The 18,609-nt window shown below is 53.9% G+C and overlaps 4 protein-coding genes across 4 annotated transcripts; all 4 read right to left on the reverse strand.

Annotated features, from left to right (window-relative positions):
• Positions 1 to 6,052: 6,052 nt before the first annotated feature.
• Positions 6,053 to 7,308, reverse strand: B0I36DRAFT_355099 (uncharacterized protein; the record flags this gene model as incomplete). Its single annotated transcript, XM_046157399.1, has 2 exons — positions 6,053 to 6,601; positions 6,631 to 7,308. 2 exons carry the CDS (start codon positions 7,306 to 7,308, stop codon positions 6,053 to 6,055), a joined length of 1,227 nt encoding a protein of 408 aa, XP_046005905.1.
• A 4,841-nt stretch (positions 7,309 to 12,149) lies between these two features.
• On the reverse strand, positions 12,150 to 13,395 carry B0I36DRAFT_337191 (uncharacterized protein). Its single transcript, XM_046155650.1, has one exon. It carries the CDS (start codon positions 13,074 to 13,076, stop codon positions 12,165 to 12,167), a length of 912 nt encoding a protein of 303 aa, XP_046005906.1. The 5' UTR covers positions 13,077 to 13,395; the 3' UTR covers positions 12,150 to 12,164.
• A 1,491-nt stretch (positions 13,396 to 14,886) lies between these two features.
• B0I36DRAFT_44447 (uncharacterized protein) lies at positions 14,887 to 15,452 on the reverse strand. The gene has a single exon (XM_046162904.1). The coding sequence runs from the start codon at positions 15,290 to 15,292 to the stop codon at positions 14,978 to 14,980; it is 315 nt and encodes a 104-aa protein (XP_046005907.1). The 5' UTR covers positions 15,293 to 15,452; the 3' UTR covers positions 14,887 to 14,977.
• A 2,148-nt stretch (positions 15,453 to 17,600) lies between these two features.
• On the reverse strand, positions 17,601 to 17,849 carry B0I36DRAFT_222500 (uncharacterized protein; the record flags this gene model as incomplete). Its single annotated transcript, XM_046149035.1, has 1 exon — positions 17,601 to 17,849. A coding segment is annotated over one exon (249 nt), but the record flags the coding sequence as incomplete, so codon positions are not given.
• Positions 17,850 to 18,609: the final 760 nt, after the last annotated feature.

Consider the following 18,609-nt stretch of genomic DNA (forward strand, 5'->3'; position numbering starts at 1 on the left):
TGCTGACCCATCACTCATCGTTAGTAATTTTGACATAGGCCACATTCAAACTGGCCGTTGGCGCGGAGCCGATACAGATGTGCAACACCCGGCCAAGAGAGGATGCACTCACTGGCAAGGAAGGAGAAGTGGTTGAGTACGCTGGTATGGAGGGTCAAGGTCCTGATTCTGGGGTCACCAACTGACGAGTTGGTCCCGTTGATTGAGACATCATGATGCCCGTTGATCGTACAAAGGCCCCGAAACTCCTGTCTGCTCCGAAGTTACCTTTCACGGCTGGCGGCTTCGGGAAGGGCCATGTCGTATATATGCTGCGCTGATTAGGTCTATGGGAGAAGACGGCCATGGGGTTAGAACCCCCTGCATCTGCTCGTGGAACGTAGAGCTCAAGCCGCCGGTTGGCTAGGCTAAGATGCCGTGCTACAGGCAGCAGGAATCGCTGCTGGTTCACGCTTGAGGCAAGATTAGGGCGCAAGAACTCTAACGCCCCAGATGTGTGACGCAGACAGAACAGGGGCACGGGGCCGGGGATGGTTTACGGCGTTTCCGAACATGCTTGCGTGGATGGGGGGTTCAATGCTCGACATGCTGCGGGCTTTACGCTAGTTTGTTTGTCACAGCGAATGGATTGGAGCTGTCACCGCTCCATCTAGCAGTCCATCCACCTGTCCATCCACCTGTCCATCCACATGTCTCCCGACGCTAAGCTTGAATAAACGACAAATTCAGCGTGCACTGAATCTGTCACCCTTTTCGACTTAGTGGATCCACTTGACAGGGATCGGGCCTTGCCATTCATAGACTACGCGCATGGAACCATGCGACTGCACCAGGGACTTCGGCTTCCTCAATCTTACAGTGCAGTCAGGAAAAGCAAGGAAAGCTGGTTTTCCAAGTGATATATCTCTGAGCGGTATCCTTCCCTTGTTGTTGGAGGAAGAAACCCAGCAACTTCATGCATCTGCTTGCATGCCATCCATGTTTTCTGCTGCAGCACCATGCATGTCCACGAATCCCTCGTGCTTGAATTGTGGTGCCTCGTTATCTTCTTCCAACTAGGGCGCTACGCTTTCCTTGCCCTGAGTCGGAGCTGGAAAGAACGACGGACCGAGCGCCACCCATTTCTCGAGTTTGGCGCCAGAGAGCTGGTCACATGGGCAGTCACCATCGTCCTATTCTCAATTTTGTGGGCCATGTACTTCATATTTTGGCAACTTCCCCCCTTCTTGCAACACTGTTGCTGCTGCAGGTGTGCGGGGACCTAGTAAGTCGCCTCTCCATCTATGCTTCATCACCTACACCTCCATTAACACCATCAACGACGTGGCACCATCTTCTACCCCTGGGACAAACATTCTTCCCTGACCAGAGATGGCCATGGGTTGTTGTTGTTACGATGGCTCTCATAGGTTCATGCGTCACACTCTCGAGCATCCTCTCTATGTGGCTCAAGCCTCTCGTTAGCCTCCCGACAGCCATCTCTACCCTCCCTAGTCTCCTCCCACTTCTAGTCCATGCGCTTCTTATCGCCATAGTGGGGAGAAGCCTACATCGCATGCGAAAGCGAAAACGTATCGTTAAGTGAATTCTGGTCTACAGAATATTTCTATGTTTATTGTCTATCGCCTTGAGCGTGCTCATTTCGACTGAGAAGCTCGCTCTGGAAACCTGCTTTTTTGCACAGGGCGCTGTACTGGCCATCGGCTACTACCCGTGGGTCTACGTAGTCGCGATACGGAGCAGAAGAGGTAGACGAGAACCTCCAGGGTCGAGTTCAACAGGAGAGCAGGAGACTCAAAGGACGTTCGGGGAGTCTGCTGTGTCCGTGTCCGTGTCCTCCACGACAGCCATGTTCCCAAGGGTTGTCGTGGACTCACATGACAAACTCGGACACCATCAACTGAGTGTGTTTTCTTTTGTGGCGCGGCCCGGCACTGTACAGGCCGGGGTGGCCCAATCCGGGTGGAAGACCACTTGTTCCACTAGCTTAGGTACCTAGGTACGCAGATAGAGCACATAAATGGTTTACTCGGACATTTCAAGTCATGCCGTCCATGCTAAGACAAGGGTGACTCGGGCCCGGGGGTTTGGGGAATTGAGTGGGACCGCTTGTAGGGAGCCAACGGAGCCGGATGCATTAGAGCACGGGATACGTCAGTGGACATGTGGGTGGACATGTGGATGGACGGGTGGATGACATGTGAATGGAGTGCTGGATGCCTTGAGCGGCCGCTTGTGACTACCCTGACAGCTCCGCTCAGGCCAAGGTATTTAAGTAGCGGCTCATACACGCTAGAATTTAGCGTACCTGTACCCACTACATAGGCACACACCATCCCACCGCAGCTCGAGCCCTTCAGTTAGTGGGGTCCCCGCGTACCTACATTAGCGTGGATTAACCCCTCAACCCCTCTAAGTAATTTGTTCTAGGCCATGACAGCGCTGATTAGCCGCTCCACTTCCCAGCATCCTCAGTGCCCCGTCATCGTCCCCTCTGCGTATTGATACGGACTGCTCGCGTTGGCACCAGCTTCTCTGGGAAAGACTCGCGCCTCAGTGCGGCAGCGACATCGTGAGTGAGAACAGACACAGGTCAAGTGCCCGCTGATCATTGGCGAGAACGCAATTATGCAGCCGCGTCTAGGTGCACCTCAAACTCTAGCGCAGTGCTCCCCTCCAGAAACAGCCTGCGGACACGTGGAGCCAGCATGCTGCAAGGGCACAGCAAGCTATCACGTCCAAAGACAGCTCATCTCGTGGACCCGACTTGTCTCTCGCATGACAGCACAGAACCAATTCTTCACAGCCGAGATGCCAGCGATCACCACTCCTGCAAATTGATTGCGGCGTCTCCGAGCAGCCCAGTGTACTGCTTCTTAAAGAAGTGCTGTGCAGCTACACCGAGTTGTTGCTACCAAGGTCTGGCAATCCAATAGATCTTGAAGCAGCGGGTGTCACTTTAAATCCAGGCATGACACGCTGTCAGTCAACCGACACAAGGAAGCCATCACCCTCCTACTTTACCAATTTCACCCACAGTCTATGGTAAGAGACGGCTGCATTTAGTCATCCGACAGCCCCAGACATGACGGTCACAGTTTGACCTCTGTGAAACTATCCACGAGACTTTTCCATGCCCCAGCAGCAGCACCCTGTTCATTCTCCCTCCCGGATGAGCCGGCGGTAAGAGTAGCACGGCATCCCAATACGATGAGCGCGCTCTTCGCTCTAGTTAGGGCGACATTCATCCTTCTCAGATCCCCGAGAAATCCAATCTCACCGTGCTCGTTGCATCGCACTGTGACGAGAACGACAATGTCCGCTTCTCGGCCCTGATAGCCATCAATAGTGGACACTTCAATATCCCCTCCAAGCCCCGTGACCGCGGTGCCCTTGAGCAATGTGCTCTGCTCTGCGTAAGGCGTCAGTACAGCAATGGTCTGCCTGACGTATTCCCTACGAGCATCGAGAAGAGGGACAGCCAACAGCAGCTGACAGACTCGGCAGCACAACTCCGCCTGAGCTCGATTGCGCTTGGATTTCTGCCCTAGGTCTTCACGTCCGTTGCAATTGATGAAAACAGTCCGGATGAAATCCCCCGAGGCAGATAACCTTGGCCAGGGAAATGATGAGAGGGCTAATGACCGCTCTTCTATCATCACATCTGTGCGCAGCCTGCCCTGGTAGAACAAGTTGGAGCTGAAAGAGCATAACGTAATCCACAAGCAAGCGGGTCACACAAGCGACCGGGTCACCCTCCCAGTACTCGTACGACAATGTATAAGTTAATTCAACCATAACGCCTCAAATCAATTCAAACTATTTAGAATCCTCTTCTTTAGAGGCAGATATAACTTTCTGACACGTACGAGCATTATGGCCAGGCTCGCCGCAGACGCCACATCGTCGCGCGCGCGTTTCGGGCCTTCTTGTACGACCACTATTCTGACTCGTTTCCGCCATTAACTGCTGCGTCGCATCGATTTGAGCCTTCAAATCCTTTGCCTGCTCAATTGTGAGGGACCCTCCTTTCTATAGCTGCTTTCTTTTCGTACGACGACGGCGGCTGAGGCGGTCGTTTGCATCTCGAAGTTCGGCGACGTTATGGAGCAAAAGGTCCTGCTTGTGTGCCATCATCGCTATCCCTTTATGAAGCTGCTTAAGGCTTGCGATTATAGATGACGGTGAGCTATTCTGGTGTTGTACGATGCGACTTTTGAGATACTCCGTCTGCGATTCGGCCTTAATCGGGTTATTTGGCGTTTTTGAGACTTAAGGGGGTAGTAGTCCAGTAGAACCTAGTAGTGTTAGCGTACGAGGCTTTATATCTAGCTGCGAAATTATATAGTCTAGATCGTACGGTACTAGGCCTATAGCTCGAAAGCCTACCTGGATGTTTGACTTAGTTATTATAGCGTCGTACGCCTTATAAAAGGCTGGGAGGAAGTCCTCCTTCGAAATATAGGTTACGTGCGCCCGTATAAGACCTTCGATTTCTTTACCGTACGCCCGTTTTAGAGGTCCAAAGCACCTAACGTTAAGAGGCTGGAGCTTATGCGACGAATAAGCAGACATATAGAGGGTAATAATATTCTGTTCTTTATAGTAGAGCTCGAAATTAACGGAATGGTAGCTCTCGTAGCTGTTGAGGATGAGGAGGCGGTAGGCACCCTTCGTACAACTCTTTATATGGAAATCGAAGTGTTTTACCCATTCTAGGCTTCTCTCGTTTATTATCTAACCGTTTTCTAAAAGCGCGATTATCTAGTTAGGCGGTAGGGGGCTATTCGCGGTCCAGGAGTCGAGGTGGACCTTCCCGGCGAAGATAATATACGGCGGGATTGAATACCCGTACGACGCGATACCCTGGATTACTGTAACCCATTCCTGATTGCCTTGTTGTACGGCTCTTGGTTTCCCGCGTCGATCGGAGGTCGTAACGACAGTTTCGGCGGAGATTTTACCTATCGTGAAGCTTGTTTCGTTAAAGTTATAGATATCGTTATCGTGGATCCCGTATTTCGCGATTATGTTTTGTACGAGCTTAAACCACGCGCGATACGCGTCTGGATCTTCGTAGAGGACTGTCTTATAGTCGATTCTTCGATTAAAACGCGTATAGAGCTCTAATCGTCGTCGTACGAAGTTTAAGGCCCAGTTCGTTCCGACGCGTAGCGCGTCGCGTACCTGGAGGAGTCGATCCGCCATTTCTCGAATACCACTAAGCTGCGGCGGAAATGATCGCGAATCTAGGTCGATTACATATTGTACAATACTGTCCTCTTCGTACGAGGTTAAATTCTGGTTATGTGGTCGGGTATCGCCTTTCGCAGAGCGGCCGTGGTATCGTTGTTGTAGTGTCGTACGTGATACCTTATAGATCGATGCAGCCTTTCGTACGCTTAATTTAGGGTCTAATTGAAGCGCATTTAGCGCGAGAATGATCTCTGATTTAATTGATTGTCGTGGCATACTTGTTCGTGGAGAAATTAAGGAAAGAAGAGGAGTAATTAAGAATTGTAGGAATTTGACCCGGTCGCTTGTGTGACCCGCTTGCTTGTGGATTACGTTATCGTCTTATGCATACGATACTGCGTGTTGAGCATTAGCGCCTGCGTATTTGGCAGCATCTGACCAGCTGCTTCCGTTTCCCTGCAACGATTGTACAGACGTTCAAACAACGAAACGTCGTAGCCAAGGGTCGTAGTGATGGCTTGCACGGTGGGACGGAGCTGTACATGGTCTCCAACCAGGACTGCCCGCTTGCACGCCTTGGTCAGTGGCACAAGAGATGCAGCCTCAGTTTGCTGGGAAGCCTCATCTATAATCACGATGCCAAAGTCTTCGGAACGTAACAGACCAATGCCGGCGCCGATGCAAGTCGAAAAGGCGACTTGGCAGGACTTCACGCGTTTCCTCGCTTCCTGCATGGACTTGTGCGACGTGTATATCTCTCTCTCTCCTAGACCGTCCAGCGTGTATTGCCTGAGGTTCTCAGCCACTTTGCGGACCTATCCTGCATGTTAGAAACAGCTTGATGGACAAGGGGTTATCAAACGAGTAAGGACAAAGTGTGGGAATGGAGTAAACTCGCCTCGGTTGAGACTCTAAGAGCGACAGGCCCCGTTCGTCCAGTGACATCAAGATACCGTCTCATCAAGTTGTCCACCGCGTTGTGAGTCGGCGCCGTGACGAGAATTCTCTCATCTGGAAACCGGTCCAGCAGGCCAAGTATGATGGCGACAATTGTCTGTGTCTTGCCTGTATCCGGTGGGCCCCAGATGAGGACAAGTGGATGGGTCAGAGCAGCAAGCATCGCGGCTCTCTGGCTTTCGTTGAGGGAGAGCTGAAAGTGCGTTGTGAGAGCAGTACGACAGTCTGATTTTGGTCTCATGGCACCTGCTTCACAAGCGACCGTGTCCGATGCCAAAAGCTCATTCGCAACGCAACAGTATTGGCCATCCGTGTCAGCGAAATGCCGCATAGCAGCAAACAGGGCACGGGGTCTCACGAAAGGGCCGTAGTTTGTCAGGATCCAGGAACATTGTTCCACGAACACAGGCATGGCTGGAAACACTGGAACGTGACCGATCCCAAGTGACTCTCGACCGCGAGTGCATCAATGCATACTTCTCTCGCCAAGGGCGCATTCTTGGGCTTTGAGGCGGCCGTTAAGCGAACGTGTGCCCACGTCTCTGGCACTTTCGCAGAATCAATACGGAATGCGCATTCGGCCAAGGGATATCCATCTCGTTCTTTCTTGAGGTCGTGTAGCATTATCATTTCAGCTCTGTCAATTTGTTGTTCATTAGCTTCGTGGATGTGATCCAGGGCGATGCTAACAATGTTATCGGCAAAGTGCATGGCCAACGCTGGTTTGATGGTCCCCGCGAGCAGACGCAGACTCTGGCGCTTGAGACATCCCAGAAGAATATCTAAAGCTAGATCTGGGGAGTGAATGGTCAGAGCGCACAGCTCGACGAGACTCGTCATACCGTCCAGCGTTAGAGCATGAGTTAGGGACAGAACTGACTCAAAGGCCGGGACAAGTAGAGCATCTGCGGAACAGGCACAGCGGACGATTGCGTTCAAAATCTCTTGTCCTCGATCCTGGAGCTTCTGAAGTACTCCTCTGGGAAGGTGGGCCTTTCGAGTGCTGAGCCTGGAGAAGCTAGCGGCCATCGAGGGTTCCATGGACAGGTGATCCAGCAGGACATCCACTTGCCAGCTCAGACACTCAATGTCTGGATCGTCGGTAGAAACGCGTGAGAGAACATGGCCGTAGACGTTCTGGGTGACACTGGTCATATTATGCTGTCCCAGCCATTTGAGGACCTTGCCAAGCTGTTCCTGGGAGGCAATGCCATCCATCACAGCCCTGTTCCCCTTCATTATTTGTTGCACGTGCGCGGGTACACCATTCAGATCTATGGCCCTTGGGATTTCGAGGGAGTAATCTCTGGGTACTTCATCACATATGGGCTTTACGACTTCAGTCTCAACGTACTGCAGCCATAGATCAAGAGTCTTCATGGACTCGAGGTCGCGGTTGCTGATGACATAGATTTCCTGCGGGATTTGTCAGTCCTGGTTGAAGCGAGATCTGGTCCTTACGTTCTGACAACCTACTGCAGCCAGTAATCCATGGCCATTTACACGTCCTATCTGTCGCTGCAGGCCCTGGCTGAATTTGTTAAGCGCCACGCTGACTCGATAATCGAAGTTTCGACCGTCCTCGATGGTAGCCTGCCTAGCCTACCTCAGGCGCCGCCGGTCACCTCTATTCACAGTACTGCGATATGCAGCATCGTCCGAAGCACTTCGCTTGATGAATATCCATGTATTGCTCCGCTGTCCTTCAAACAACTGAAACAGGTTGTTGTCACAATCCAGACGATAGTTCTTCCGAGTCGAGCGAGACAGGCGGCCGAAAGACGACAAGTCTTTAGCATGCGGAAAGGCAATAACGCGAACAGTATCGTGGACGAGACAGTGCTGGGCCTTCGGTATCATCCGCGGTATATATATCATGAGAGACAATCTTTCATCCACCTGAGCCACTACCAGTTTTCTGTGATATTCCTCGAACGTTTTGGCGGCAGTGTCCAGGGATGTGGCAAGTCGGCATTGTGAGGAGTCATATACCCTCTTCCATCTCAGCCGAGGAGTATCCAGCTGATGGTGAGCGATATCATTCTCGGACACGATCTTGGATGTACAAAGGGCATTGAGGATGAGAGAAGGTGTCCACTGTAGTTGTTGTGTCGAAGAAAGAACCCAGTGCTTTTCCTCGGCCGTCAAGGAGTTCATGTCAAAGTAAGACAGGAATGGGAGCGGTGACGGCAGCGACGAAAATGAGGACGCTCTGACCATGTGAAAAAGGGACAGATAAGTAGGAAGCCGAAGGGAAAGTCGGCAGGCGGACCGCTCTAAGCTTTTACAGGATAAAGAGGCCAGATTAAGTCCGTGTTGATCGGCTAGAAGGCACTTTTAGTCCCGAGCTAGAAAGAGATGATAGGTCATGTGCCCAAGGAGGTGATTCTGTGGCCGGCAAGCGCGGACGCCGACAAACCCTTGACACACCCGTTTGAGATTCAGCAGGAGCAAAGGAAGCTATGTCACCATGTATGCGTCCAAATACGCTGGCGCAGGCAGGAAGTTGTGCAGAACCACTCCGCTTTAGTTTGAACCTGACAAGGCGGACGAGCGGGTCGGGGTAGTCAGCGCAGTCCTTCTCACAGTTATGGAAAGCGGATTACAGCCGGCTTAGTCAAGAAGACTAAGACAACCGACAGGCTCTGAGACATAGTACAAAGTGTACACCGAATGGTTCCGCATCCGAATGCGTGATGTGAATGTGGCCTTTGACGTCGGCATCTTTGAGGGTCTCGTCCAGCCCACAACCGGGGAATAGCAGAAGCTTCTCATCATGATTCCAGCTTGCGATTTGGGAACTGAACCTGGCCTTTGTCTGTGCTCTTGGTGCCAGAAACGGCCATACAGCACAGACCACAATTTTGCAAGCCAACTTAATACTAGATCAACACACGTACTAGACACCTCATCCTAGATGGACTATCAGAACGACCAGTAAGCGATTGAAAAGCGAAGCGCCAAAGGGTCAGAGCCCCTCCAACATCCTCGCCTCTTCCCTCCACACGACCACACACAGACACACACACAGACACACCACACACACACACGTCTTGAGCCAGGAACCTAGAGCCAAGATGCCTCTTGCACAGAAATGCAAATCGTACGTTTCCACATCATGCTTTGTGGCACGTTCTGACAAGTCTAGGCCTTTCCTTTCTGAGATCCGTGCAGTCACCTTTCAAGGGTCTGGGTCTGGAGAAAGATACTGGGTTCACAAGGACCTCCTCGCCGAGATGGAGGCAAGCGTTAATAAATGCTTCGTCCCATTGCCGTCTGCAATGAGCTTCAATAAGGTTACTGAAAGGGTCGGTCGGGTTTGGATCAATTACCTATACTCGGGCGAATGCCAGCTTTCGACCGCCGACGAGCAGGATCAAGTCCCAGACACATCTCGAGACACCCTCGAGCTCGGCCTTGAAGTTTATTGTTTTACTTACATATTCAGCGTCCATGGGCTGGCGAAACTTGTTAGAGATCAGATCATGGAGATGACCAAATACTGGAACTCCGTGACGGTATTAGAGGTTGCCAAGAAGACTTGCTCCTGTTCCAGAAGATGACGAATGGTTCCGTGATCTTATCAAGAACCATTGCCACCAGGCACTCTGCCACCCAGGACAACTTGATCAAGAGTCAATTCGCGAAATTCTCTCGTCACAGGACACGATCAGCAAGATTCTCTTGGCAGAGATTTTTCTCATCTGCGATGCAAACGCAGATACCCCTGCTGGGTCGACTGTCGGTGATGACTTTCGCTCGACGCAGACTGCAGCTCGTGTTGAGCTCAGGACAACTCACTTTTCTGAGGAACCTTCGTCCAGAAGCACGCCAGAGACAAAAGCTGACTCGGCACCTTCTGCCAATTGAGGTTTTGAAGACCGATGGTCCTTATCGGTCATTAGCAGCAGCGGCAAGAAGAAGGAGGTCAGAGCCCGGTTGATTTTAGACCAATCGAGCGAGACAACCCGGTCGAGTTCAATGAGCATTGTGCCGCAGAGGACAGCTGTAGAGCTAATCGATCAGCAATATTATTTTCTCATTCCTGTTCCGAGTATCATTCAGAGATTCTCTCCCGTTACAATAGCAACCAGTGGTGCTACAAATTAAGTCCTGCCTTCACGTTGTCGACGAGTCTGCTCTTTGATATACGCAGCAAACTTGCGAAGCCAGCCGTGTTCAGCAGCAGACGCCTTAGCGATGTCGGTACGGCGTCGTCTTTCATGAGGCAAAGGCTCGCAGGATTGGGCGTCAAGGCCGTATCAGGAGAGGGGAGAACGGGGTCCTTCCCAGAAAAGTCATTCCGTGATGATTCCCTGTGCAGGTCATTCCTGCTACTTACTGGAAGCCCTCGTCGGTCTTTTATAGCTACTGATACATGGAGATCGGCCACAGCACCGACGCTGGCGCATCACTAGCGATATCGGTGGCTCATTCTGCCGATGTCTGTATTAAGCAGCCTGCACGATCTCCGGCACGCGCTGTGAAGCACTGATGCCGGAAGTGGGGCAATAGGTGGGGCACCTACCTCACCAAAAAGCCCACGCACGTTAAGAAACGGACTGGGGAGGGGTCCAGTGGAAGCCCCCCGAGCAAGAGCGGCGAGCTGTGATGTCAAGCATCATTGAATGTAGGATATCGTCATTCGCATAATCCAATCCTACATACAAGGAGCTCAGAGCGAGCGCATTAAGACCAGAGGACAGGGCTCAAGCACAGCACCGTGATCATCCCAATCGCCCAGCATCTACACAGCTGGTGCTTATGCTTCGTCGGCGAATTCTTGGCTTGTCATTCTTGTATTTTGTCCTTGTTATTTCGAAGCGAGGATTGCACTGAAACCTCGAAACGCCTCGCCGATCAGTTTTTTCCTTCAAAAAAAAAAGAGAGAGAAAAGAGACCGGCAGCATCGTAAAACCATCATCTCATGACCAGAGCACTAATCCCTACCACATGATAGCTTCGGACATTTTTTTTTGATACAGCTAGGATTAACGTGTCAGTGCAGAATGCCACGATTTAATGCCGCAGGCTCATTGGGACGCAACTGTGTACTTTGTCGCATGCCCTTGAACAAAAGGACGGTTTCTACTGGACTGCATAGCATGATAGTTACACTCTACGCTGTAACTATTTATATAGAATTTGTCTGGCATATTCTCTCCCTTTGTTCGTCGCTTTTTATTCTCGTTACCGGTCAAATATTTTATCTGCCCGGGAAAAAAAAGCACACACCATATTTATAGTATTACAAGGACAAGAAAAGTAGATATGCCTATGGACAAAAAGGTGCCCCTTTCTATTTAAAGTCATTCTGATCTATGGCCTATCTTTATATTCACACCACACGCCGCAGATGTTGTAACCCTCCCGGCTGGATATCTTAGACCGGTGTCCTTTCACGGCTAGGGAGACCTTCAATTATCTAGTTAACAAACAGAGCAATGCGGATTTAAGAACTTACACAAGAGGGCTACCAAGGAAAAGTAGTTGTGGTGGTTGTGATGGATAGTAGAACCCCCGTGAGACTGCCGATTTTCACTGTTGAAGCTGTAGCCTTAAGTGAGTAGACTTGACTTTATCGATTGCATGAATATTTGTTTGTTAGGATTGCTTGGGTGTGTGGATTGTTTGAGCTGGTTTGTTTAAGTTCCCCAAACGTCACGATCGTCAGCCCCACGGTGAGGACCTACTGACTCCATCGTCAGCCGCTGCTGGGACACGGCAGGCCCTGCCATCAAGCAACAAACAAAGTGTGATGTGGAGCAGCAAATGGGCCATTTGGGATACAATGCAGTACCTGACGAGACATCTAGAGCTCTCCTGGGAGCATACAAATGGCACACCGGAGCGCGCTTGCACCATTCATTATTGTTCCCTCTGTACTCAGGCAATTATATAAGTACTGCACTATATTATTTCCCACTCTTGATATAAAGCGTGGCCGCAGATACGTGGGGAACCAAGATCATTTAGTTGTAGTTACACTTATTATAGCACCTGGATATCGCCTATTGAGCAGTGTATGCTAAGCTTTGCCAATAAAGCTCCAACTCTGCTTCTCGGCAAAGAACGGAATAAGCCGTGTTCCTCCAACGTGGCTTGTGTCCCATCAAAAAAGGTTGAGCGTCAGGAGTGGCGAGAGCCGAGCCAAGTGTGCACAACTCGTCGTGAGGCAATTTGCGGCACAGCTCGACCACGAATTTCCTGCGAATGCACCAATCGAGGGGCTGCAGGACGTCGGCAACATACCGAGCCGCCGTCCGCAGTTCACCGTCGATGGGTTTGTCTACGGGAGTGTAGTGACCCACCCTGGCGCCGGACCCACGTTCTATAGCCCGCGCGAGGTCTGAAGACACTGCCGCTGCATCATCAATATACCTTTTGATGCCTTTGTTCTGGAAGTGGGCAACAAACCACTGCAGCGCGGCCAGGGAGAAGTTGTGCATCCAGATTTCGCACAGCTTGTCGTCCATCTGCTGGGTCGTCCATGCACGTAGAACCTCCTCCTTCTGCTGCGGCGTGACCTCGCAGGAGCCGAGGCTGATCCAAGCAGCCAGCTGTCGCACTCTGAGGGTGGCGGATGAGTCGATTATGCGTGTGACCATCTGTCTCTTTGCGACGAGGAGCTCCGAGATGTGGTCCCCATACTGCTCCGCCATCCACTCGGCGACGGCTCCACTGTGAGCAATGGCGTGCTCAAAGGCATCCTGGCCGAGGAGGTCTGTGGCATGTATATCGGCGCCCAGGCTGATCAGCAGCGATACCGTCTCCACGTCTCCGGATCTGATTGCCAAGTGCAGTGCCGTCCCATTGATGCCCAGGGCATTGATGTCCAGCTTGGCTTCCTTGACGAGGAACTCCACAATCTCTCTCCCTCGATTCCTGTCACGCAATTCCACGGCGAACCCGATACTCAACATGCCAATGGAGTTGGTCGTCGGCAGTACCGAGTGCTGGCTCAGGAGCCGGAGCACACTCAGGCGCCCTCTCCAGATGGCATGTACGGCGAGAAATTCCCCGTCGATTTTGGTGGGAGCTCCCTTGGTCAGCAGGTAGCTGACAGTTTCGTAGTGGCCGTGGTTGACTGCCGCGAGTATGGGCGATGGCCATAGATGGTGGCCGGTAATGTCTACACCACGACCCTGCAGAAACTCCAGTACCGTGTTCTGCCCCCCAGAGGCGGTCGCCGACGCCACGCTGTGACGATCGACTATGCAGCAGAGATTGATCACATATTTGGCGCACAGGTACTCGAGCAGGTCGACGTCACCGCGAGCGGCGGCCCCGATGACGAGTTTGTCGAGCATTGTGGAGGTTGGTTTGGCGCCAAGGCGCTGGAGAGCCTCGATGAAGCGCTTGTGCGAGCCGTAGCGCGCCTGAGCTATAACCATTCCTTCCGACGGCGGCCCGACGACAGCGAGCTGAGCGTAGTATTTGTCGGCTTCCCTCAGGCGGCCCTGTATCATGAGGGCCAGCGCCACGGTTTCTAGCCAGACGGGACTGTGTGCAGCATCACTACGTCGCAGGCTGAGCAGGCTGAAGACCGCAAATGACTGGTTGCCACTGTCTATGGGAGAGTGGACCTGCTCATATATGGCGTGCAAGAGGGCTGTGATCTCCCACGTGGTATGGAAAGGGTTGCAGTCTAGTTTGTACTCCTCAATTGCGAGCTCCCGCAAAGGTGAAGGCGATAGAGCCACTCGGTGCTGGACACCAGGGCCGTACACTCCCCGGAAAGCACTATGCGCTGCATGTCGCAAAGCCCGGGATACTCTCTCGGCATACCACAGCGACCTGGCGTCGAGTGTGACGACCCGACCAACAGGGGAACTGTTTGGGGCTGAGGTAACAAACAGGCCCAGCACAAACAAGGCCGCAGGATCAGGCCAGGGACAAGGGCGGACCAGCGAAGGCTGGCGGCGAGCACATTATGTAATCACCCTACGTTATGTCAGCAACCGACAGCGGGCAGTCGCGTTGCGACCATCACCGGTCGGCCATGCGACAGCAAGCCATCGGCGTGCGACACGACGGTGTCGCAGGACGACGAACACGATGAAGGACAAAGGGTATATAGAGCCAGGAGGATCTCCTTGTAGACAGTCATTACCTTTGTACTTCAGCGATCAATCTAAGTATCATTCTCACCCTTCACTTGAACTAGTCACTCAATTGATTCGAGTGTGATATCTCGCAAGAGACACGAACGACAACTCCCAGAGAGCACGACAGCACGGAGTCAGTATTGCACAAGGCGCTACCTACCTTGTCAGGACATAAACCCCACAGCGCCCTGCCAGACGGTTGACCCCGGAGGCAGGATCGTGACATCGAGGTTCTCGAGCACATAAAGGAGCAGCTCGGGGGGCAGCCGCGTGAGAGGAAATGGTGACCCATTGCACAAACCCACTGTCGCCATAGTGAGGCCCGGTCGACACTTTCGCTATATCGGGTTGGGCAGGCTGAGCCGGCAGAGATGGTGACGTAATTTCATCGCTTGTCCACTGTATTATTGAGCAAACTCTTCGCTTTGTCGAAAAGCCCTCTGAGTCTTGCCGTGGAGTATTCATATTCTACGTGTATGCTACTGGTCACAGCTGCCAAACGAATCGTGGCGTGTTCCAAGCTCGCCTGGGGTGAAAGTCGCTGGGCACCAAGGCGGGCAGGTTTGTGTGTGCATGTTTGTGGATCCATGTTTGTGGAACTCGAGTATCACCCGTGGGGGTTTGGTTGCGAATGCCTGGTATGTCTGTGGGTGAGGAGGTTTGTTCGGACGTGGAACCTTAGTAAATTGGGTCGAGCAGAGCATTGACATGATTGGTTACAGCCGATGAGCTCCACAAACCGGCACAAACCTGAACAAACACACACCTGCAAGTGTAAGTCCAATGAGAGCGAGCGGGGCCTTGTCAGATCCACACACTTCTGGGTGCCCATGCTCGTGCTGCAAGCTCACGACGCCTGCATCGCTGCTAGTGCCGCAGTAGAGTCGGCCGTCATGCATGAACGGACGGGGCTCTGCCAGCCGGGGCGGCGCACCGGGGCCGTGCTGCTTCCCGACTGAGCACGGGACCCTGTAGGGCATACGCCGGCGATATGCGGCATCATCACAAACTTGGGCAGTCAGGTTGGTCATGTTTGATTTGAAGACTTGGCAGGAAGTGGCGGTTTGATACTGTACTGGGATGTCCCGCCAACCCCAAGTTCTCCAAGAAGCATCACGAGCCGAGACACGGTCCCATCCCAAGTTGGACGATTTGTCCTACCCCGGTCGTGTGCTGGGAGGGAGAGGTCCGTTGTTGGTTCTCGTCAACAGCCACCATCAGGTCCACTAACACGGGTCTCCGCAACCCCTCAGACGAGTCAGCCGAGGGGGAACCACCTGGTCTCTTTTCGGCGCGCGCAGAAATTCACGCAGTCTGCTCAAGCTTTCCCGGTGAGGTTTACTTACTGTAAGGCCGAATAGCTATAACAAAGTCAACTATCAGCAGGCAGCCGCCTTGGGGTGCTCATCTAAGGACAACGGATAGTTCCCGTCCCAGGGGATTCCCGCAATGAATCTGCGCCACCTCCTCACGTTCGGAGCTCTGGCGGCCAGTCAGAGCTCCGAGTATGTCGGCAGCCAACAAGCCCTCATCCACCACGACGACCACAACCAGCCGCATGTGCTTGCTCAACTCGTCGCCGTCCCATGGCCGCGCCCAGCCAGCCGGCGGAGCCTGAGCGCGAAGGGCTGCCGCTGCCTGCCGGGAGATTCATGCTGGCCCTCCCAGGCGAGATGGAACGAGCTCAATGCAACTGTCTCTGGCAGACTGGTGGCGACAGTCCCCATCAGCTCAGTCTGCCATGATCCGACCTACGACGAGCAGGCATGTACAGCCCTCCGCGCGTCGTATAGCGAGCCAGAGACACACTACAGCTCGTCCTCGTCCATGATGGAGCGATTCTGGGCCAACCAGTCCTGCAACCCGTTTGCGCCCCGGGCGACATCCTGTGCCGACCTCGGCAATCTCGTCAGCTACGCCGTCAACGTGAGCGGGCCATCGGACATAGCCGCAGCGATAGGCTTTGCCAAGTCTGAGAATATTCGGATCGTAATCCGAAACACCGGGCACGACTTTGTCGGGAGGTCGACGGCGCGCGGGGCGCTGACGGTATGGACGCATCACCTCAAGTCGATGGAGTTCGTGGCGGCCTACCAGTCGGCACTGTACACTGGGCCAGCACTGAAGATGGGCGCGGGCGTGCAAGGCTTTGAGGCTGCAGCGTTCCTTGCGCCGCTCGGGTTCGTGGCCGTCGGCGGCTGGTGTCCATCCGTGGGTGTCGCCGGAGGCTTTGACGCCGGAGGTGGCCACTCGCCGCTGGGGTCCAAGTTTGGCATGGGCGCGGACCAGACACTCGAGTTCGAAGTGGTCACGGCCGAGGGCGTGGCGGTCACGGCTTCTCCAGTGGCCAACCCGGATCTATACTGGGCATTGAGCGGCGGCGGGCCCGGCAACTACGGCGTGGTGACAAGCGTGACGGTCCGAGTGCACCCGGACGCGCCGGTGGCCGGCCTGTTTCTGATGATCGACCGGAAGACCGTCTCGCCCCTCGCGTTCTGGGCGGCCATGCGGGTCTTCTTCGAGCTGATGCCGGCCATTGTCGACCGCGGGGTCGGAGCGACGTTCAGCCTGGGCGCCGACGTGTTCTACCTGACCCCGCTGACGGCGCACGGCCTGACGCTGCTGGCAGCCCAGGCGCTGGTGCAGCCTCTGGTCGACGCGCTCGACCGTGTCGGCATCGCGAGCACGGCGCAGTGGCTGGCATCGCCGGGCTACCACGCGCACTGGACGACGTTTGTCGCGCCCGGGCCGGTGGGGTCGTTCTGGCAGAGCAGTGCGCGCATCGTGCCGCGCGGCGTCGTCGAGGACGCGGCCGGCCTGAGCAAGCTCATGGCCGCGCTGCAGCACATGGTGGACGACGGGGGCGTGACCATCGGGGGCACAGTGGTCGGCGCGGTGAAGCGGACGGGCGCGGCCAATGCGGTGCTGCCGGCGTGGCGGGACGGCGTGGCACTGCTGGGCCTGCTGACGCCGTGGAGCGACGCGCCTGCCGACTGGGCGCAGATGCGGGGCCGGCAGCGGTGGCTGGGCGATGAGATGCGGCCGCTGATCGAGGACGTGACGCCGGGAAGTGGGACGTACATGAACGAGGAAGCAGAAGTGATTACGGCACCAGTGCTCGATTCGACTGATTCAGTTTGGCCAGAGAATGCCACGTAGAAGTCGAGGCCCTCCCGGTCGCCGTTGGGGCACATTCCCGCCATGACATCCTTGATCGGGGTAGTACTAGAAACCCCTAGAATGGTGGTAAAGGCCAGCTTGCAGACAAACCCGGACCCATCCCGCCCGCAGGTGATTGTCGTTGTTGGTGGAGGGTTGCTCCAGGTCCTCGGGTCGAGCGAGGTTGCCCTTCAGCTTCCAGGCTATGGTCACAGACTTGGTAGTGTAACCTGGGAAAGACGAAAAGTTGAAGTACAGGTTAGGACCTATGAAGTCGAGGCAAACCCGCGAGATGACGATGCCGCCGCTGGGCGTCGTGAGGGCGATCGGCGGGCATTGCTGCACGTAGTTGTTCTCGAAGGGCAGCTGGAAGTTGTCCTTGTCGGGCAACGGCACGCCCGCGAGACTACAGTCCTCAGTACAAATGTCGTAGTACGATCTCTTGGACAGCAACTCGACCGCTGCCCTGACAGGAGTTGGCCCCAGCGCCGCGCCTGCTAGGTCAAGACGGCCGAAGAGGCGAGCAAGTATGTCGAGATGCATGCTGGCTGATTGCCGTGGCTTTCCAAGACCAACCGGACTGTCGACGATCTGAAAATGGAGAGGTTCTGATGGCATTCATATCCGACATAAGGCATTTCCCCACCTACTCACCTACCTAGTGCATACATGCCCTCGTACATAGTCGCATCGCGGGCTTCAGCCAGCCTATGTCTGCAAGCAATCGTGGCTGTAGAGGGACCGGTTATGTTTGGAGGGAGACTCTGAATGGTGGCATTGCAAAGACCTGAATTTTGTGTAACAAACATTTGGGCCCACACCTCGATATGGTGCGAGGGGCAGCCGCAACTAGTGCCCACACCCTACCCTCCCAGCTCTGATCCTTAACACTGTCAAGCCCTGTAGTGGTGTCAGCGCTACAGCGCGGGTGGAGTAACCCCTCCAAGCGAAGCACGCCAATCACAACCAGGCCGTACTCAGCCCGAGTCTTGTAAATTATGGTGTCAAATTGTCGCCAAGTTGGTTGTAGCTGCAGGTATGAATCCACCACTTTTTACGTCATCCAGTTAACGAGCATCCCAGGCCGTCTGATTTGACGAGAGCTGCTGCCTTCCAAGCCGCCACATAGCCTGTCCACAGAAAGCCGAAGATCTCAGAAATACAAGCATCCATATAGGTCTCCTCGTCA

The sequence above is a fragment of the Microdochium trichocladiopsis genome (genome assembly GCF_020744255.1).
Source record: "Microdochium trichocladiopsis strain MPI-CAGE-CH-0230 chromosome Unknown B0I36scaffold_12, whole genome shotgun sequence".
Lineage (NCBI taxonomy): Eukaryota > Fungi > Ascomycota > Sordariomycetes > Xylariales > Microdochiaceae > Microdochium > Microdochium trichocladiopsis.

What these genes read in the sequence shown, in the direction of transcription:
- B0I36DRAFT_44447 (XM_046162904.1), bottom strand. Translation starts at nt 15,292, where the DNA reads ATGACCAACCTGACTGCCCAAGTTTGTGATGATGCCGCATATCGCCGG.
- B0I36DRAFT_337191 (XM_046155650.1), bottom strand. Translation starts at nt 13,076, where the DNA reads ATGTTGAGTATCGGGTTCGCCGTGGAATTGCGTGACAGGAATCGAGGG.